Source organism: Erinaceus europaeus, chromosome 10 (genome assembly GCF_950295315.1).
Source record: "Erinaceus europaeus chromosome 10, mEriEur2.1, whole genome shotgun sequence".
Taxonomy (NCBI): domain Eukaryota; kingdom Metazoa; phylum Chordata; class Mammalia; order Eulipotyphla; family Erinaceidae; genus Erinaceus; species Erinaceus europaeus.
The window spans coordinates 102,680,055-102,702,477 of record NC_080171.1 but is presented as its reverse complement, the minus strand read 5'-3'; the positions used below and the strand labels follow the sequence as shown (position 1 = coordinate 102,702,477).

General features: G+C 52.2%; 1 protein-coding gene across 1 annotated transcript in view; it reads right to left on the bottom strand.

Annotated features, from left to right (window-relative positions):
• The window catches only part of NCS1 (neuronal calcium sensor 1), a 51,891-nt gene extending 30,736 nt beyond the window's left edge, over positions 1-21,155 (bottom strand). Inside the window, exon 1 of the mRNA XM_007527064.3 lies at positions 20,937-21,155. Coding sequence (XP_007527126.2) covers positions 20,937-21,000 — 64 coding nt within the window. The 5' untranslated portion in view covers positions 21,001-21,155. The remainder of the gene's footprint in view (positions 1-20,936) is intronic.
• Between the last annotated feature and the right edge of the window lie 1,268 nt (positions 21,156-22,423).

Sequence of the window (22,423 nt, the reverse complement as noted above, 5' to 3'; positions counted from 1 at the left end):
GTAGGCCACTCTGGAACACACTGTTGGCCAAGCTTCTTGGGGCACCTGGACCTGTGCTAAGAGGTGAAGCTTGTTTCCCTGTCAAACTCAAGACTTCAGAGAAGCCATGTCACTGGTTTGAGGTCACTCAGTGGCAGTGGAGAGTGAAATGGAAACCCAGACCCATCAGGCTCCTGAGTGGGGGTTTGGCAAGGCTTTAGCATGGAAACAGTCAGCCCCAGGAAGAGGCTTACTGACTGACCTTCCTCCAGGCCATGGAGAAAACTCTCTGAGCACCCCTGGGTGCATGCAACTTGAGATGTACATACAACAGGTCACAGAGGCTCCTGCCCATCAGCAGACCCCACATTGGTGCCTTCCCTGGAGAGCCAGGCCCTCGGCCTAGCATGCTGGGAGGTGGCCTTCTTTCTATCCTGCCTGGTTCCAGAACTGGGGCATCTGGTCACCTCAAAGAGACACCGAATCTTTGGCTTCTCTGACTCACCAGCACAAAGGGTTGCTGGGATTAGGAAGCAGAGGCCCTCAGTATCTGCTCATCCACTCACCACTCCCTTTGGCCCAGTGATCCAGACCAAAGCACAGAGGGACTGGGGTTCAAATCCTGGCTCCACCACACCCCAGCTGTGTGACATTGGACACGTCACTTAACCTCTCTGGGTCTGGGTTTCCTCATCATAAAACTGGAGATGATCAAAAACAACCAAAGTTAACACACAGAGGAAAGATGAGAAGGAACTGGATGAAAAAGTCAATGGCAAGTGACCTGGGAGAAAAGGCAGGAGGAATGGTGACCACCTGAATTCTCCTTTATCCTTACCCCTGGGGCAGGAGCAGTGTCTGCCCAAGTTGCAGCTGTCTACCTAACAATAGCAGGCCTGTGGGTATGTCTGCCCTTGTAGAATGCGCGAACTATGTTTATTTTTATTTTTATTTTATTTTTTTCCCTCCAGGGTTATCGCTGGGACTTAGTGCTGGCACTTGGACTATGTTTGTTTAAAGGTGGGTACATACCAAAGTTCAAGCCCCTGGATCCCCTTCTACAGGGGGGAAGCTCCATGAGCAGTAAAGCAGTGCTGCAGGGATCCTTCCCCCCTACTCCTATGACTTCCCTCTCAGTTTCTCTCTGTCTATTAAGAAAGAAGGAAGAAAGGAAAGAAGGAAAGAAGGAATGAATGAATGAATGAATGAAGGAAGGAAGGAAGGAAGGAAGGAAGGAAGGAAGGAAGGAAAGAAGGAAGAAGGAGAAAAGGGAGGTAGATCGAAAGATAGCTACCAGAAGCAGTGGAGTCATGTAGGCATCCAGCCCCAGCGATAAACCTAGTGGCCGTAAATAAATAATAAAAGTGGTTCTTTTAGAAAGTAAACATGGTGAGACAGGAAGATAGCTCACCCAATGAAGTGAACACTTGCCCGTACCAAGGACCTGGGTACGAGCCCCCAGCGCCACATGGCGACACTGCACGAGTAGTGGAGTAGCGCTGTGTTAGCTCCCCTCTTTCCTCTGTCTCTTTATATTTCAAATTAAATGGGGGGGGAGCCCAGCAAGAGCACCTACATGAGGCCACAGCAACAACTTAAAAAAGAAAAAGAAAGGTGACAGAACTACTTTATTTTCTAAAACTTAAAGTTATAGCTACACATACACACACACACACACACACACACACACACACCACACTCTGGTTCAAGTCATCACTGTTGCCAGTCTCAAGTCTGCCAGAAGACTGGGTCCTGAAGAAGAACCACAGTGTCCAGGTCTTTTGAGGCTTGCCAAGAAGGTGAAATATGGGGTTTCCTTAGGACTCCTGGTGGAAAACCCCAGTACCCAGGAATTTGCCTCCACCTGACCACACCTACATTCTCCAAGCACCTGCCCAAGGTCAGACACTGCTGGGCACTGAAACACCTGGTCCACAGGAAGAGTCTTTTCCTGCTTTGAGTCATCTTTCAGCCCCTGTGTGACCCTGGGCAAGTGAACTCCCCTCTTAGTTTCCTCATCTGTCAAATGCAAGTGTGGGAGCCAGAAGATACCTCACCTAGTTGGGTGTATGCCTCCCCAAGCATGCAACCCAAGTCTGAGCCCCAGCCCCACATGGGAGTCCCACGGCACTGAAGGAAGCTCTATCCATCTCTCTACCTCTCTGAAATGAGAACAGGGAAAGATGTAATACTGTAACATACTTAAATAGCTAATAATAAAAAATAAAAGGACAAGAGAGGGAGTTGGGCACAGCGGGTTAAGCGCAGGTGGCGCAAAGCACAAGGACCGGCAGAAGGATCCCGGTTCGAGCCCCTGGCTCCCCACCTGCAGGGGAGTCGCTTCACAGGCAGTGAAGCATGTCTGTTGGTGTCTGTCTTTCTCTCCCCCGTCTTCCCCTCCTCTCTATATTTCTCTCTGTCCTATCCAACAACAACAACAACAATAAAAACAAGGGCAATGAAAAGGGAAAAATAAATATAAATTTTAAAAAATTTTTAAGAGGACAAGGGAGCTGGGCAGTGGCACACATAGCTGAACATACATGTTACTGTGAGCAAGGGCCCAGGGTTCAAGACCCTGGCCCCCATCTGCAGAGGGAAGCTTCACAGGCAATGGAGCAGAGCTGCAAAAGTCTCTCTTCCTTCCTCCCACTCTATCTCTCCTTTCCCTCTCACCTTCTCTCTGTCCTGACCAATAAAGGAAATGGAAAGAGAAAAGGGAAAAAAAAGGCCACCAGGAATGGTGGGTTCATTGTACAGGCACTGAACCCCAGCAATAACTCTGGTGGTAAGAAAAAATAAAGGAGAGGGGAGAAAAAAAAACCTCTCCTCCAAAAAGCTATTGCTATAAGTCACAAATAAATAGTTTTACATTCTGCTTTTTTAAAAAAATGAATGAAAAGAGAAAAACGGAAAGAAAAAAAGACTTGGCCCAGAGTAATGAAATTGCTGCCAAAAAGAAAAAAAATAAAATAATAATAAGTGAATGTGGTGGTGACAGTCACTTCCTCATCGACTGGCTGTTCACATTATCATTCCCCCAACTGACTGCAAAGACTCAAACAGGTCAGGCACTGGGGAGTGACATGACACAGGTCTTGTCTTCCAAGGCCCAGATGTCAAAGAGAAGGCAGCCCTGAATCACCCCACCACCTGGCTGTCCAACAATGTCCTCAGAAGAAACACTCAGAGTATGACAGTCAGGAGCCCAGCCTGGTCAAAAGGGTTGGGAGCACTCCTTAGGGAATAGATACGAGGAGCAGCGCTCAGTTGGCAGAGAGGAGGAAGCCACAGATCATGGAGCAAGGCTGGTGAAGCATAGAAACCCCCATTGCATGTTAGCAATCCTTGTTACTAGGTATCACAGGGGCTGGGGAGTAGTAGCACAGCAGGTTAAGTGCACATGGTGCAAAACGCAGGGACCAGCTCAAGGATCGGGGTTGAAGCCCCCAGCTTCCCACCTGCAGAGAGATCATGAGCAGTGAAGCAGGTCTGCAGGTGTTTATCTTTCTCCCCCCCTCTCTGTCTTCCCCTCCCCTCTCCATTTCTCTCTGTCCTATCCAACAACAGCAAATGGCAACAGTAATAACAACAACCAGGGCAACAAAATGGGAAAAATGGCCTCCAAGAACCATTGGATTCGCAGGCACTGAGCCCCAGCAATAACCCTGGAGGCAAAAATAAATAAATAAATAAATACATGTGTCACAGCTCCCAAAGCCCAGGGAAGGTGGCTGCAAGGAGCCTGGGAGAGTCACCTCCTTCCTATCCTCCCATCCTAGGCTGTGTGGTGTCAGCTCAGCCCCTGTATCCCTGTCTGATCCCCAGTCCTTCAGGGTGGAGATGCAACACACTGGGCTGGTCTCCATCACAGCTCAGGCATGACAAAGATCAATCACAGTCTTTAGTGTCATGGCCCCTAGGACAAGGAAACCTCAGGAAGGGAGGGAGAGTGCTGATTCCCTCCCCCACCCAGAGGAGAAGCCCCCACACAGCAAGATACTAATATGTCAGGGGCTGGGCAGTGGCACAACAGTAAAGAACACAAGCTACTATGTGCAAGGACCCAGGTTCGAGCCCCTGGGCATGAGAGATGGACCAGGCTGCAGGTGACTCCCTATCTCCTCTCTGTTTCTCTTTGTCTTTATCAAAATGATAATATCAATAGGGTTGGGGAGACAACACAATGGTTATGCAAAAAGGCTTCCAAGCCTGAGGCACCAAAGGTCCCAGGTTCAATCCCCAGCACCACTATAAGCCAGAGTTGAACAGTGCTCCGGAAAAATAAATAATAATAATAAGCTAAAAAATGTCCTTGGAAATGGTAGCTATGTCATGCAGGCACCAAGACCCAGCAATAACCCAGGGGGAAATAAAAATTTTAAAAGATGGAGATCAGGCAGTAGTGCAGCGGCTTACGTACATGTAGCTCAAAACGCAAGGACCAGCGTAAGGATCACGGTTCGAGCCCTGGCTCCCCACCTGCAGGGGAGTAGCTTCACGAGCGGTGAAGCAGGTCTGCAGGTGTCTCTCCCTCTCCCACTCTGTCTTCCCCTCCTCTCTCCATTTCTCTCTGTCCTGTCCAACAATGACAACATCATCAAAAACAACAATAACTATAACAACAATAAAAAAAAAACAATGGCAACAAAAGGGAAAATAATAACAAAAAATTTTTTTTAAAAATTTTAAAGATAGAGAATGGGAAAGCTATTGGGGGAGGGGGTGGGATATGGAGATTGGGCGGTGGGAATTTTGTGGGGTTGTACCCCTCCTACCCTATGGTTTTGTTAATTAATCCTTTCTTAAATAAAAAAGAAAAAAAAAGCGTCAATGAGATAGCACTTTACACTTGTGAGAATGTCACCCATTAGGAAAGGCAGAAACACCAAAAAAAAAAAAATATATATATATATATATATATATATATATATATATATATATAACAAAAAAAAAAATTTAAAGATACTGAGAAGACCAGGCAGTGGCACATTCAGTTGAACGCACACATTACCATGTGCAAGGACCTGGGTTCAAGCCCTTGTCCCCACCTACAGGGGGGAAGTTTCACAAGCAGTTCTTCTTCTAGCGTTTGCCCTTCTTCCGTAGCCAGTCAACAGCGTCAGGTTGAGCCTGATGTAAAGTTTGAAGCAATGCTACAGGTGTCTCTCTGCCTCTCTTCCTATCTATCTCCCCCTCCCTCTCAATTTCTCTCTGTCCTATCAATATATATATATGTGTGTGTGTGTGTGTGTGTGTGTGTGTGTGTGTGTATTAAAGACAGTGAGATGACAATGAAAGGGACACAAAATAAGCAAGGGCCCAGGTAGCCCTGGGGTCACCAGTACCATCTCCAGCTATAAACCCCCCACCACACCCCCAACCTCCCACGAAGAACCACCGGCTGCAGATACCAGTTCTTCACTCAGGTTGCCCATGGAATGAAAGCTCCTGAAGGCAGAAGCTGCAGCCCCTGCCCCCCTACCCCCAGGCCAGCTGCACTGTGGACACAGGCTCTGGTGTTGGCTCTTTAAGAGCCGTGGGCAGAGGCCAGGCCAGCCCTGACCTGCCCTCCTGCAGGGGAGGCTGAGAAGTGAGTCATCACAGGACTTGTGGTCCAGGCCTGTAGGCAAGAGGACCAGGCTCTAAGACTTCTAGCAAGGGGCACCAGGAGGCACCTGTGGTGCACACCTCTCGGCCCAGTCTATGCCCATGGCGCTAGACCGTGACCTTGAGCACAGTAACTGCTGGCGTTGTCTTCTTCCAAGGCGAGTCTCCGACTTCCCTAGGCCTCAGGAGGCAGGTCTGGCTCTGGGGGCAGGGGAAGGTGGGGAGAGACCCCTGCCCTACTGTTCACAGTCCCCTCTGGGGAGCAAACCCCTAGAAGCCTTCTCAGCACCCCGTCTCCCCTCCCCCACTCCACACTGTCCAGATCCTCACAGCTGCCACCTTATAACCAGGAACAGACCATACCATGTCCTTTTTCCTTCTCTCTCTCTCTCTCTCTCTCTCTCTCTCTCTCTCTCTCTTTAGATAAAGACAGGCAGAAAGAGAAAGAGAAAGAGAGACAGCACAGCACTGAAGCTTTCTTCAATGCAGTGGGGACTACACTAGAACCTAGGTCACGAATACGGCAAAGCAATGCACTGTCCTAGGGAGTATTTCACCAGCCCTGAGCATGGCATTTCTTCTGTCTCAAACACTCTCAACACACCCTACAAACCATCGCTTCCTCAAAAAAACCTTCTGTGCTTTCTCATCTTCTCCATCTCCACCCTCTGGTCAGCATGCCAAATGAAGCCAGTGAAAATACAGGGTGTCCATTACATTCAAATTACAGATAAACAACGAATAATTGCTTAATAGCTCTGACAATTCCCCAGCTCAGGCAATCAACCAAAGCATCACCTCCCCTGGAAAGCCCTCCAGGATGCACCTCTGACCAGGTGGATTCCCCATAGCATCATGCCATGCTCTTTTTTTTTTTGAAGATTTTATTTATTGATTTTATTGATTTTATTTATTTATTTATTTTATTGATTGATTGATTGATTTTATTTATTGATTAGAGAAAATGAAACATAGCACCACCCTGGTACTTGTATTTTCTGGGTATCAAAGCTGGGACCTCATGCTTCAGAGTCCAACATTCTACCCACTGCAACACCTCCCAGACTACCGTGTCCTCCCAGTCTTAATGCTTTTTTTTTTTTTCCTCCAGGGTTATTGCTGGGCTCGGTGCCTGCACCATGAATCCACCGCTCCTGGAGGCCATTTTTCCCCCTTTTTGTTGCCCTAGTTGTTGCAGTCTCGTTGCGGTTATTATTGCCATTGTTGACGTTGCTTTGTTGTTGGATAGAACAGAGAGAAATGGAGAGAGGAGGAGAAGACAGAGAGAGAGGGGAGAGAAAGATAGACACCTGCAGACCTGCTTCACCGCCTGTGAAGCGACTCCCCTGCAGGTGGGGAGCCGGGGGCTCAAACCGGGATCCTTACGCCGGTCCCTGCGCTTTGCGCCACGTGCGCTTAACCCACTGCGCCACCGCCCGACTCCCCTTAATGCTTTTCTTGGACAGATACCCATTTTCCCCACTAAACTGTAAATGCCAAGTAGACCAATCTCCCCAGAGTCCCAGTGCCTCAAAACAGCTAGTACATGTGTACTTTCTCCACCTGGGAGTGAGGGGCTGCCCTGAGCAGGGACACACAGACCTGGACCCCCTGTCCCCCAGCTGGCCCAGCCTCCCTGCCTGAGATGAGCTCAGAACACCTCTACTCCCTCACCCTCCACTCCCCACCCCCAGCTGCACAGTCAGAAGGGAGGAGGCCAAGGGGGTGAGGGCAGTTAGCAGGCTCTGTGCCTCTATTCTGACAGCTGCTGTGAGTTTTAATTGAGACCATGTTTGGCTGAGGCCAAGCAAGGGCCTGGCAGTCGGCCTTCTGAAAACAGCAGCTGCCCCCAGGTGGCCTCATGGGCTCTGGGGACCCCTAGGGGAGGCAGGACCCCCGGCAGGGGCCCAAGCATCGGTGGCTTTGAGCTCTGAATGCCTGTCTGCCCAGCACATTCACCATGTATTTTTGAACAGAAGGGAAGCATTTGCTTTTTTCCCCCACAGTGCCAAAAATAGCCCCATCTCCCGCCTTTGAACAGGAATTTTTCACTTCCTACAAAGAGGCAGGAACAGGAGGAGCTTTGGTGGATGGCAGCTGGGACCCCCTGTCACCTCTTGGGTTCTAGGAAAAAAGAGGGGTCCAGGGCCTCACCAGACTCAACCTGCTGGACACCCCCAGCCCACCCCCAAACCTGAAGCATCAGAGAAGATGGACAAGAAGAAACTTGACTCACTTGCTAATATGTTTGCTGAAGCATTTGTTTTCTCATACATTCCAGCACATGAGTGCCAGGCTCTGTCAGAAACTGAAGAGCAGAGAGAACCAGTGGCAGACCCCACAATCAGGCTCAGCCCATATCCTCAGTGGGAACAGAAAGAGAGCTACTTAAACATGTCTGAACAGGGTAGGCAAGATAGATAGCTCAGGGGTAAGGCACATACCTTGTCATGTGTGCAGCCCTAGCACCACATGAGAGATGCCATGGCACTGGGGTAAGCTCTGGTACTGCAGTATCTCTCCCTTTCTATCTTTCTACCTAAATGCAAAAGCAGTCCAGGAGCAAGATTACAAATGATTTTGACGTCTAAACACACAAACACACACACACACACACACACACACACTTTTCAAATAAATAAATAAACATGTCCTAGTCACCAGTCCAAAGATGCATACCAATGGACATAGGGCAGCTCCTATGGAAGCGCCAGCAGGCACTGGTGCACACTAAATCAGAGCAAAAGCCAGGCCCTTCCCCGGCCTCAGAGGAACGATACAAACAGGCCATGTGAAAAGCTGCCTGGAACAGCCCCTACCCATGGGCTGGGCCTTCATTCTACCTAGTGGCAAAGCCATAAGAAGTGTTTCCCAGGGAGCCGGGTGGTAGCACAGCGGGTTAAGCGCACATGGCACCAAGTGCAAGGACTGGCGTAAGGATCCTGGTTCGAGCCCCCAGCTCCCCACCTTCAGGGGTTCGCTTCACAGGCGGTGAAGCAGGTCTGCAGGTGTCTCTCTGTCTCTCCTCCTCTCTGTCTTCCCCTCCTCTCTCCATTTCTCTCTGTCCTATCCAACAATGACAACAATAAGAATAACTACAATAAAACAACAAGGGCAACAAAAGGGAATAAATTTTTTTTAAAAAAAAAGTGTTTCCCAGGTCCAAGTGGTGGCACACCCAGTTGAGGGCACAAGTTCCCATGTCAAGGATCCAGGTTCAAGCCCCCAGTTCCCTCCTGCAGTGGGGGAAGCTTCCTGAGTGGTAAAGCAATGCTACCTGTATCTCTTTCTCCCTCTCTACCTCCCCCTCCTTTCTCAATCTCTCTCTGTCCTATCAAAGAAAATAAAAGAGAAAGGAAAAGAAAAGAAAAGAAAAGAAAAGAGAAAAGGGAAGGGAAAGGAAGGGAAGGGAAGGGAAGGGAAGGGAAGGAAAGGAAAGGAAAGGAAAGGAAAGGAAAGGAAAGGAAAGGAAAGGAAAGGAAAGGAAAGGAAAGGAAAGGAAAGTGGTGGAGGGAATGGCCACCGGGTGCAGCGGATCCATCATGCAGACACTAAGTCCCTGGTAGCAATTAAAAAAATTTTTTTAAGTTTCTGAATTATGTGTGTGAGGTAACAGGGACTGAGAGGATGGGGCTCAAGTGCCTGGGCCATGCCAGGCCCCTCTGCAGAAAATTTCACACTCACTCCATCTAGGGTCCCAAGAGCCAGGTTCTCCTTGTGTGCCCACTTCACTGATGGAGCAGGGAAGCTTGAGGAGAAGGGCTGGGCCAAGTGCCAGAGGAGCCACAGTTGTACGCAGGCCCAGCAAGCCCCGGCCTCCAGGCCCTGCCCCAACACCCCAACAAGCCTTCTCGCTGCACTGCTCCTCCCCCAAAGTTCACAGAGAAAAAAAGCGGGAAGCAAAGAACTAGGGGTCTCTACCCTGTTGCATCTGCTTCCATATCCACAGCCCTTCAACCCTTTGATCCTTCAACCCTTTCTGGTTCACAGGACAGATCCAAAGGAAAAAAAAAAGAGAGAGAGAGATGCCATTTTCTGTCTTCAAACAGCCAGTGAGGACATTGAGGAACTGGAGGGAGAGGGAGAACCAACTCCGTGTGCAAACACCAGACTGCAATGGGAAAAGCAGAGAGCTATTTCTGCCTTGGATTGAACATTCCTCAAAACCACATTCCTCCTGCTCCCCTGCCAGGGAATCCAGAGCTGGCGGCACCAAGGGCTGCCCTGAGCCACCTCATGAGTACCCGGCAGTAGCTGCCTGCCTCCCTCCTGGGCACCCCGGCCAGGCAGCACCGTTGGCAGGCGGGGGGGGGGGGCACTCTGAGGCTGAGAATAGACAGCACCCTCATCTCACAGACTGGGAACACTGAGACTGGGTTCCAGATGCAACTGGAACCAGGGTCTGGAGACCTCCTCAGTGCCCCTCGGGCTCCATACATGTCAGCAGAGGGTGAAACAAGGCACCCCTCAAAAGGGCGTTCTGCGAAGCCTGACATCTTTACACAGAGGGGTCCACAGGAGACAGTGCTCCAAGCTGGGCACTGCACCGAAACCAACACTCACTAGATGCATCCAACCGTCAAAGGATTTACTGACACCTGGGACATGGCTACTGAGTCCCCAGACCTTGAGGTCCCCCAGAGCCCCAGAGCCCCATGTTTCCTCCATCCACTGGCCCACTCCTGGCACCTGGCATGCTGGGCATGGGCAGCAGGACTCCCCAGGAGCACTCGGTCTGGTCTCTCCCTCATCCCAGAGTGCCTCCTGCTTCCCAGCCACCCCTGCCCCCCACAGCTGCAGGAAGGGTGCCAGCACTGCCCCGCTGGGCACCCCCACTTCCAAGCTCCCAACTGGGAGCACCCAATAAGGTCAAGCCTGTGCTGGGCATAGGTCAACGCCCAAGGCTCTGCAGAAGGAGGCTGGGAAGCTGGGCTGGGGTGTCCCCCACCCCCCACCCCACCCCATGCATGCTCCTCCCCATGCCTCCCCACTACATTTCCTGCCACCTCCCTGCTCCCTGTTCAGCCACCCCTATGGCAGCTCTAACAGTAAAAGGTTCACAGAGATGGGGGTGGGGGGGGAGTATGGCAGGACAGCCATGTCTTTGAGGAGCAAGTCACCCATCAGAGCCTGAGGCCCAGCTTGGCTGCTGACTGTCGGGGCAGGGGGACTGAGCATATTCCTAAACCTGCTTGCACCTCCTTTTTTCATCTGTAATTGGAGTGTGAGTCCCCACTCCCAGTCTTGTGACCAGATCTTGCTGGAGGAAGGGACAGGAATAAGGAAGGGTCTGTACCCAGTACTCCAACACCAAGCACCTATTTGGTATATGGTAGTCACCACTGCTGTCAATCTTTCTGCTGGTGGTCCTTCCTGCAGGTTATGGTAACCGGGCAGAAAGGGACCTAGAGGTGACAGTGTGCAGCTGGCCACAGTACAGACAGCTGAGAGGTGGGTTAGCGATTCGGGTTCCTGGCCTCCCACCCCCACTTCAGCCACACTCACAACCTGAACCCCCAGCAGCGTGCTCACACACACGCGCACAGACACGGCGGCTCGCCCACACCTGACATGCTCCGCAACCCCATCACTCACACCTCAAGTATGCCCACGGGAACCAGGACTGGCTGGCTTGTCCCCAGGGCTCACCTCTTCCACCCACCACCCGGGCACCCACACTCACCCACACCCTGAGGTGGCTCCTCACCGCCCCCAGCCCAGGGACAAGGCATTAGCACCAGCTGCACCACGCCCCTGAGAAAGCTAGAGACCAGCTTCTGCCCTACTGAACCTTGGTTTCCCCATCTGGGAAACAGGAACCACAAAGGGCTCTGGAGAGGAGTCAGTGGGGAAGACATGTGGATACCCAGCCAGGTCTTGGATCACACGTGGGTCAGGCCAGACTCAGACACGGTGCCAGACTCAGTGGGTCACATGCACTGTGTCTCACCAATCCTCGGGCACCACTGAGGAGCCACCAAGTCAGGTCAATGTTCACTCCTCCTTTTTTTTTTGCTTCCAGGATTTTTGCTGGGGCTCCATGGGGGCACTATGAATCCACTGCTCCTGTTGGCCATTTTTTCCCATTTTATTGGATAAGAGAGAAATTGAGAGGGGAAGGGGAGACAGGGAGAGAGAAAGATGACACCTGCAAACGTGCTTCATCATTCATGAAGCATCTCCCGTGCAGGTGGGAAGTCAGGGGCTTAAACGTGGGTCGTTGTACTTTGTACTATGTGTGCACTTAACCAGGTGCACCACCACCCAGCCCTCCGTTTTTTTTTCCCTTTATTTTTATATCTATTTATTTTCTTTTTCTTTTTTCTTTTTTTGGTCATCACCAGGGCTTCACCACTCAGAAGGAGACAGAGAGGGAGAGATACTACAGCACCAAAACTTCCTCCCATTATTTTGGTGGCTGGGTTCAAGCCCAAGCCTCGCACATGCCCAAGCAGGTATGCTCCCTGGCGCACTGTCCTACCATTCTGCCCCAGTGTCTGCTACTCCCAACCTCATGCCCAGCGGTCTGGGTTATACACAGAGGGACTGTCATCTGCAGAGCAGTGTCTCCCACAGAAGGAAATTTCTCCCACTGGAAACCCACACATTACAGAAAGGGAAACTGAGTCACAGATGACTCCAGACTGAGCCGATGACTCCAGAGCCACCATCCAGGCAGTGATGGTTCTAGCCTCACAGCCCAGGCCTCTCTGAGTCTCTGAGGTCACATCCACACAGGATCGTGAAACCCAGTGTTATGAATCAAGCCACCCTTCCCTACCTACTTAGTGAGACCAGAACTCAACACAGAGGGACAGAACCACCGAGCAGCCAAACACATGAGCCACTTACTCCCAGCTCTGTGCCAAGTCTGCACTTCCAACTCTGTGGCAGGTCTGTGAAGTGGCCACCGCTGCTGTTCCAGACACCCATGGCCCAGCAGCTGCCTTCCTGGGAGAGCATCTCCCCAGGACACATCATGTGCAGGTCCAACATCTGTCCAGAGGGAGGCACTGTCCCCATCTCCTCCACATGACACCCAGACTGCAGAGCAGTGAGGGAATCACTGGGGTCACTGCCAGAGTTGGCAACCAGACCTGCAAGCCCCCCACACTGCTGTCCCACCTTCAGCCACAGAGGCCACCCATGTTCCCTGGACAATCAGCATTTCTGACAACCCCACAAACAGCCCACACCCAGAGCATGCAAGTGCCTCCCCTCATAATCACAACAGAGAGAATGTTCTTTTAAAGGTACACTGACCTGGCCTTGCTTGAGAATAAATGTTATTTAGGACCAGATGGACCACATCAGATGGAACTTGAATGAAGAGAGCAAAACCTCCCCATCTCTAACCAACGGTGAACTCGCTGAGTTCCTGAGGGAGGTGCCCAGCAGGCCTAGGCTCCTGTCCTTGTAAGAGAGACTTTTTACCTCTCTAGCTCTCAAGCTGTCCCTTTGTGAAATGAGGGCATTGAAATATGTCTTTATCTCAAGAATTCTAGCAATAAAGAAATGAAATTAAAGAAAAACTGACTCTTCTCTTACCCATAAAGTGGGTAAGAATTAAAGAATAAAAGAGCAGTAATACTCAGTGCTGCCATGAACACAGGGAGATGGGTCCTTGTTCATCCGGTTTTGCTGAGAACGAAAACCAGAATGTACTTTCTGGAAGGCAATTGAACAATTTTTCAACCAAAAGCTCTTGAGGATGTCCCCAGATGCCTTCCAATCCTTAACCTCATTTTGGGGCATCTGTCTTCAAGAAGAGATTATGTACAGAGATCCTGGTGTGAAGATTTAGCACAAAAATGTCTATCACAGCACTTTTTTTTTTTTTTGCCTCCAGGGTTATTGCCGGGGCTCGGTGCCTGCACCACAAATCCACTGCTCCTGGAGGCCATTTTTTCCCTTTTGTTACCCTGGTTGTTTTGCCATTGTTGTGGTTATTATTATCGATGTTATTTATGTCATTGTTGTTGGATAGGACAGAGAAATAGAGAGAGGAGGGGAAGACAGAGAAGGGGAGAGAAAGATAGACACCTGCAGACCTGCTTCACCTCCTGTGAAACGACTCCCCTGCAAGTGGGGAGCCAGGGGCTCAAACCGGGATCCTTCTGCCGGTCCTTGAGCTTTGCGCTACGTGCGCTTAACCCACTGCGCTACCGCCCGACCCCCCATCACAGCACTTTTTATACTAGGGGGAGCAACCAAACTGTCCAATAAGGGGATTCGATAAAAATCGAATTCCTATGATGCACTATTTAAAGATTTTGTTTTAAAAGACTATTCAGTAATATAGGCAAACATTCACAATTTCCAGGTTATTTTTAATTCATCTATTTACTTATTCATGTGAGACAAAGAGAGAGAGAGACTCTGGCACAAGCAGTGCTGGAATTGAACTCAGGACTTCATTTTTACAAATTCTGCACTCTACCACAGCCCCACCTCCCTGGCTGCACAATTGTCATATTAAAAAAAAAGAAGAAAGAAAGAAAAGAAATAGAAAATAGGGGCCGGGAGAGCGGCACAGTGGATAAGGTGTCAGACTGTCAAGCATGAGAGTCAGAGTTTCCAGCATCCTATGTGCAAAAAGTGGTACTCTGGTTCTCTCTCTTTCATTAATAAGGAACTTTTTTTTTAAGTTAGAACATAGGACCAGAGAGACAGCATACTGGTAAAGCAAAGAAAGCAAATGAGTCTCATACCTGAGACTCTGAGGTTCCAGGTTCAGTCCCCAGCACCATCATAAGCCAGAACTGAGCAGTGCTCTGGTTTATCTATCTCTCTATTTCTCTCTCTTTTAAATTTATTAGTGATTTAATTCTCTCCCTTTCTCTCTGTATCTCTCATTAAAATAAAATAAAGTCTTCTTTAAAGTTAGAAAATAAAAAATATATAAGCTTAAATTTACAAGGTAATGAAATCTGCATGCTGTAAGCTCCTGAGACGTTCCTCCTAAACATATCTAGATTCCTTCTTTCAAGTCAGCCCAGTCAATATGCCCCCTCCACCACATTTTTTACCAGAATCACCCCTTATTTGGTTGCCATTCCCTCTTCCTCCTACCCACCCTTTGGACCAGAGACTAGAATAATCTCCAAACCCCAAACTAAAATATCTCCATCACCTACTACCATGCACCCATCCCCTATCTTGTGAAATACGCAAACCCCTTCCCATGGCCCATGGTGAGGGGGGATGTGGGCCCCACCCACCTCTCCCACTGCTCACAGTCCAACCAGAAGAGCTCAGGTCCTACCAGGGGAGCAGAGGAAGCTGGTCTAGTCTCAAGGCCACTGCCAGGAGAAAGGGCTTCCTGCCACCTGGAGATACCAGAGTCCCATGGGACCAGTGTGGGGACAGGGGAAACTGGTCATTTTTAACATACAGTCTGAGGAGATAGAATGAGCTGGAACACATGAAGAGAAGGTCTAGGGTCTGGGACCCAGGCAAGTCCCTGCCTTTCTCTGGCCTCGTCCACTCTCCCTGTACAGCAAGGGCTGACATCCAAGGACCAGGTGCTGTCCAGGCTTCAAGTTTCCCTCAGGTTCAGGGAGATAGCTCAACAGGTAAGGTGCCTACCTCACCATGCATGTGCCAAATGTTTGGGTGGGGGAGGAAGCTCTAATGCTGTGCCCCGCCCCCTCCCTTTCCCCCTCCATATATATATTCACAGCCTTGGAGCAGTGAAATCATGCATGTAGCCCAGCTCCACAAAAAAAAAAAAAAAAAAAAGACAGAGGCCCAGGAGGTGACGCAACAGTTGGAACATTGGATTCTCAACCCTCAAGAATAAGGTTCCAAGTTCAATCTTTGACACCACATGTGACAAAGTAATATTTAGGTTCTCTCTCTCCTCTCCTCTCCTCTCCTCTCCTTCCTTTTCTCTCTTGCTCTCTTTCTCTTTCTCATGCTAATAAATAAATGAATCTTAAAAATAAATAAATAACAGAATCAGGCAGAGTGGTAAATCCTCCACCTGCCCTGACTCTTCCCCAGTTTTTGTGTTCTTGGATTCTTGTTTGCCAAAAGAGGAAAGGGAGACTCAGTAAGCTGAGTATCATTCAAAGAAAGAGGTAGAACCTGGACAGTGCTTAAGGTCCTGAGTTCAAGTCCCCAGTCCTCACCTACAGGGGGAAAGCTTTGCAAGTGGTGAAGCAGGGTTGAAGGCATCTCTCTGTTTCTCTCCCTCTCTATCTCCCTCTTCCTCTCAACTTCTGGCTGTCTCTATCCAATAAATAAATAAAGATAATAAAAAAAAAAAAGAGGAAGGGCAGGGGTATATAGCATAATGGTTATGCAAACTGACTCTCATGCCTGTGGCTCCAAAGTCCTAGGTTCAATCCCCTGCACCACCATAAGCCAGAGCTGAGCAGTGCTCTGGTAACTAAAAAAAATAATTAAAAAAAATTTTTTTTTAAAAAAAGGTAATACCTGGCACAGCAGGGGCTCTAGTTCCTTCCCTGAGACTCCAAACCCAGTCTCACTGCCTTTCTGATCCAGCCACTGGACTTCAATACCCTTCCAATCACTCAGAGAGGAGAAGGGAATTGCCCCGGATCACAGAGCTGGAGTGAGGGCAGAATCCCACCTCCAGGTTACCCAGAGGCTTCCTAATAAGTCACATCCATTTGGCCAGGAGCTCAACCAGTTTCAAAGTCTAGCTTCATCCTTCTTGCTGCTGCTGCCTCACCTTCAGTTCAGAGAAGGCCCCAGGCACATGGCATGCACACACACGAAGAGCCCACACTCAGGGTGCACACGCACGGGACACAGATGCACAGGGAGCAACGGGATTGCAGGTGCCATGTCCCTCCCGGGGCCTGCCCTTTCCTGAATTACTTAGCCCTTATCTGGCTGTGAGCTCTCCATGCCCTAACTGCCTCAATTATCCTAAGAGGGGAGATCAGATAATGCCCCCTATTGCAATGTCTGATGAAGCAGAGTTGGGTGGGGGAGGGGTGATAATCAAAGATTCCTTGTAAAAAAAAAAAAAGATTTCTTGCCCTGCAGGGAGGGGCCCTCACGGGGCCACTTAGAAATTCAGACTCCAACTGATACACCTGGCATGTCTCTGCTCCAGGCTCCTGAGGTCAAGTAGGGTCCCCCTTAGCTGCCAGTCAACCACATCACTCATTGGGATGCCCCTTCCCCCCCACAGGTCACTGAGTGCTGGGCACCATTCTGGGACAGGGAAAGGTCAGGTCCAAGGTTGGCAGGCAAGATCAAGGGAGAGCCCAGTCAGGACAAGAAAGGAGGAAACCATCTCCTCTGGGTCCTGGACAGAGGTGTCCTTGTCCAGTGAGTACGAGGGCAAGAGAGGAGAGAATAAGGAGAGGGGGGCAGGCAATGATGCACCCATTTAAACGCACATTGCACAAAGCGCAAGATCCCACACAAGAATCCAGGTTCAAACCCCGGGTCCCCACCTGCACAGGGAGTCGCTTCACAAGCAGGCAAAGCAGGTCTGTAGGTGTCTTTCTCTCTCCTTCTTTATCTCCCCCCTCCCCTCTCAATTTCTCTCTTTCCCATCCAATAAAATGGAAAAAATGGCTGCCAGGAGCAGTGGCACTGAGCCCCATAGTGCTCATAGTGCTGGCACTGAGCCCCAGCAATAGCCCTAGAAGAAAAGGGGGAGGAGGGGGAATGGCTGGCTTGGGTCTGAGCCTTTATACTGATGTGCAGGCCACAACCAGCATTTTGTGTTCCATAAGCCAGGGTGGCTTCTGCTGGAAAGCAGAAGTTACAGCTCCCTCATTCTTACTCATATCTTTCCCCTCTCTCTCTCTCTCTCTGTGTGTGTGTGTGTGTGTGTGTGTGTGTGGTGTGTGTCCCTATATGGAACGTACAATCATGAATGACAGACAAGGGTACCTCAAACACTAGCAAATGAGGTTGTGGGGGACTACTGCAGGTCAAAACAAGAACCAGGTGAGATTCTAGCAAACCCAAGAGCCCACCTTTTCTCCCTCCAAGCTTTCAGCCACAAACTTTAAAAGGGTCCCTGATGGAGAGAGGGAATCCCCTTCGAGACAGACTCCAGACCATCCGGAGATGAAGCTCGCTGGTGTGGTCAACAATGTAAATAGGGGTGGGGGGCTATGCAGCCTGCTCCCTTGATCTCTGACCCCATGCCATGCAGGAGGCTGGCTGCGATTGGCCCTGCAGAAAGCTCATACTCCCTGAGTCAATCCCCAGGGAGACACCCATTCTGCAGAGAAGGAAACTGAGGCTCAGCAGCCCAGGGGCTGGCCTAACCCACAGCCGGGGCACACAGGGACCACAACAGCCTCACCCACAAGCTGGAAGAGACTGGTTCAGACCTCAAAGAAACCAGTGTGTGGGCTAGTGAAATGGCTAAGTGGGAGTGCATGCTATTTTTGGCATGTGTGTGACCTTCCTCCATTAAATGATAGGAAGTTTTGGTGCTGCAGTTCTGTTATTTTTCTCTCTCTCTCTCTTTCTCCCTCCCCCTCTTTCCCCCCTCCACCTTTGAGAGAGAGACCTGGAGACTAGTCTGATAGTGATTCCAACCATTACTCTCCAACTATACTCTACCACCAGGGATACCACTGAGATAGATCCTCCTTCTGCTGCTGGGTAGGAACTGAGCTAAGGAGGAACAGAGCTGGGGAGGTTGAAGACTGGCTTACTGGACACTGACAACATAAAATATACTATCTACAAAGAAGGAAAACCAGAGGCAGTGCAGTGCCAGCCAGGAAGGGCAGGCTTTCTGTGGCCTGAATCCAGATGTGTCGTAAGAGGGCCACACAGCTGGAACTGTCAGACTTGCCTCTATATCCTAGCCCATACAGGCGACTAGGATGGGCTTCTCCAGGAAGAAGAATCACCAATGAAGGGAGCTCATGCCAACTTGGGCATCCAGGGCTCCCCTCTGGATGGTACCAGGTCCAATATAGCCAAGGACCCCAGCTGATACTATACACCAGAACCAACTGTTGGTCTTCAACCGGGGTTCCTAAGCTTCCAGATCTGTATGACAAACTTGTCAAGGGTGGAAATTTCCACCTCAATGCAGGCCTTAGGGATGGGAAATCTGGGAGAGTCAGGACCTGGAGCCTTGGTATTTAGTGAGCTCTCCGGAGATGCTAGTGTCAGAGAGTCTTTCCTGAGTGCTCCTCTCTTGACCCTATACACAGAACTCCCTAGACACAGAGCAGCCAGCTCTGTTCCTTGTCAGGAAGAAGCCCATTCAGGTCCCAGCACAAGCAGGCTTACTCTGCTCTTCCTGCAGCTGCAAGAGTTCATTCAATGACTCTGTGCACCTGCTAAGGGCAACACAGTGAAATAGCTGTGGGCCTGCACCAAGAGAGCTGACACTATTCAGAGCAATAGACAGGAGGTAAGGAAGCCCACCACCAGCCCCACCAGCCCACCCTAAGAGACTCAGCACAGAGGAAAAGTACCAGGCCAGCACTCCCTGATCAAAACTGTTCCATGTCTCCACAGGCCTTTAAAAATAGCCCAGCCCAGTACCATGAGGCCAGTTCTCCTAACAAAGCCTTGTTGACTCAACTTCTCCCAGAGTTGACAGATCTGCCAGTGGGGTTGGGGGAGGGACACAGAAAGCCCACCCCAGACCCTTTCCCATCCCGTAGCCACCACCATGGGCTTCCAGCAGAGAGCAGGAACAGAACATGTAGGAAAAAAGACCCCATAGGTGTCTCAGTATCAGCTCCAGGGTCTCTCGAGGGGCTAAACTTTATAGTTAGGCAGGTCTGCATGCAAGTCCTGACACTTCCTGGCCATAGACTGGCTACTCCGCTTTGCCTTCTTGAGTCCCAGTTTCCAGTCTGTAAGTGGGGGTGGCTCCGGCGGGGGGAGAGTAGCACTAGCTCCCACCTTGTGAAGGGCTGTTGCAAGCTTCACTAACAACGCAAGAAGCTCGGTTCACTGAGCAAGCGATCGGGCTCCAGTGGGCTCCCTGCTCCATCACCTTCAGCTCTGGAAGAAGGCTGAAGTCAGGCCCAGCAAATCACACTGGGGAGGACTACCCACCACTCTGGGAAGGGGGCAAAGAGGAAAGAGCAAAGACAGATGCTGCAGCCCTTGGAGTCTGATCACAGAGCACCCGAATCAGGATGTGAGCTTCCCACTGCAGAACTGCTCTGGAGAAGGGCTGGGGGCTCTCAGCTGACCCTCACCTATCCCAGGAAACCCCCTTTGCTCCCAGCGCATGAGGGCCAGCAGGGGCATGGAGTACTGGGTGGGCTCCATGGGGGGGGGGGGGCAGAGAATGTGCAGTGCACCGCCAGGCACTGCCTCCCACGCCTCTCTCACCTTCGCCTGGCAGTCAATCATGCCTCTGGAGGGACCAGCCACTGAGTGGACTCAATCCCCACCCAAAGCCAAGCCCCCTGTCCCAAGCCAGGTCAAACAGGCAGGAAGACCTTCCGCACCTTGAGGCCGGCTTCCTTCCCATCCCCAGAAACCAAGCGGGGGGGGGGGGGGGTGTAAAGCACTGCCATTCATCCCTGGCGGGGCGGGGGGGGGGGGGGAGCTTTCAGTCAAGGGGCAGCAGGTCAGGAGGAAGTCTGGGCTGGAGAATTTGGAGATTCAAGGGAATAGGTGAGTTGAGAAGTTGGTGGAACAGAGAGATACACTGGGTCAGTTCTAGAGAAAACCGAAATACAGCCTGCTCTTAGGAAGGTCCAGATGGTTGGTCGAGGTGGGCCAGACTCCCACTGCCCCAAGGGAAACCCGTTCCCAGTCTGGCACGGAAAGGTAGACAGAGGGGCAGAGGAGAATTCAACCTGGAAATCCAGCACTTAACAGGGTGCCCAAGACCCTTAGCGGTTAGCGTCGCCACGAGCTCTCTGACAAGTGTAGCCACCCCCTAACCCCCTGCCCCCACACACACAGACACACACACGACCCAGGCCAGGGAGGCGGCGGCGGCGGCATGGTGATGCATGAATCACCCAGCCGCCGAGCTCCCACCAGCCGGCTCGGTACAGCCAGCACTACGCGAGCAGGCGCCCCCTCCTACGACCACCGCCCCTGACCCCGGCTCGCCCCGGCCCTGCAGAAGGTGGGCCTGAGAGGCAGGGGATCCCTCCCAGCCCGAGGCACCCCGTGCGCGCTGACAGGCGGCACGCGTCCCGGGGGAAGGGGGTTCCCTAGAACAAAAGGGCCAGGTGCGGGGCTGGGGGCGCGGTCCCCAGCTTCCGCGGGGTCAGGGGCGCGCTCAGGCAGGCTGGGATGACCGAACGCAGGCTGGAGACGGGGTCGTAGGAGGAACGCAGAGGCCGGGGGTGCGGGGTGGGTGAAGGGGTACGGGTCGAGGGCCGGCGGTCGGGGTCCGAGCGCGCACTCACAGTAGGTTTTCCTGGTCAGCTCCTCCACAACTTCGGGCTTCAACTTGCTGTTGGATTTCCCCATCCTCGGACCCGTGGCCCCCGCGCCCCGGGCCGGACCCCGAGGGGCGCCCAGCGGGAGGGCTGGGCCGGCGGGCCGGGGCAGGCGGGGCGGGGCGGGGCGCGCGGGGCCGGGCCGGGTCCGCGCCTTTGTCTGCGGCGCCCCGCGCGGCCCAGGGCGGCGGGCTCCTGGGCGCGGGCCGGGCCGGGCCGGGCGAGGGCTCACTCGCAGGCCCGGGCGCTCCGGCCGCCGCCCTCTCCCGGAGGCGCGGCGCGGACTGCGCTGGGCTGGGCGGCGCGGACACTGTGTTGCCGCCCGCGGTCGTCCCTGGTTACTGGGCTCCGCGGCACATGCTCGCTGCTGCGCTGCTCTCGCCTCCGCCCCTGCGCTCCCCGCCTCCCGCCTCCCCCAGCCCCAGCGCGCCAGGGGTGGACCCGCAGCCGCCACTCAGCGCCGGCGCCGCCTCCAGCCCGCACCAGGCCACCCGCGAGCGCGCTGGGTCCACGCGGCCGGGAGACCCGAGGATTGGGGGGTGGTGGCCCCACAGGCTCTAGTGTGCCGATACCCGGCGCTGCACCCCCACCCCCAACACATACCTTCACGCTCCACCACCACCCCCAACACACACCTCCTCCAGGTCCCGAGGATCTACAGTGAATGAGGCCAAGGCTCGGCCGCCACATTCATTCATTTGACACGGATTTGCTGGGCGCTGGGGACGCGCTTGTGTGCACAGGGCCGGGCGGGGGCGGGAGGGCTGCTCTGAAGGCTGCTGCTGCGTGTCTTAGGGAGCAGCCCCAGGGGTGGGGTGGGGGAACGGGAAATGACCCTCATGCCTGTCGTGGGGATGCTGTGGGGGGGTTGGTAGTACTAGGGAAACTAAGGCCCAGGCTACCTGAAGGCCCAGAGGAGGCCGAAAAAAACACGAGACAGCGAGACAGCGCCTGTCCTGCAAGGCTCCAGGATCAGGGCCAGGGGATGTGAGGCCTGAAAGGAGCATGGGGCCAAGGGGACAGTCTGCCCTCTACCCACCGAGCTGCTGAACTTCTGTGGTTTGTTAGGGTCTGATCCACCTCCTCAGGTCTCCAGGCAAGACCTGGGGCAGAGACCAGTGGGGGGGACAGAAGGGAAGGAGAGCGGGTGAGTGAGAAGGTTACACACACACACACACACACTTCATCTGCAATGTCAGCATGCCCGCACCCCAGCTGTATCCTTTTTCTCCTTAGCAACTGTTCACTGGACTTACTCATATGTTCTCCACTACAGCCCCCACCACACAGAAGCCCACCGGGCTTGCAGGGGTCACACATCAACCTTGTCTGGGAGGTGATGTGTGAACTTCACCAATGTCACATATGCTAGGGACCTGGTGTGGACAAGCAGTGAAATGGAGCCGGGGTCTCTGTTTAGCACCCACTGAAACACAGTACTTCAGACGTAAGGG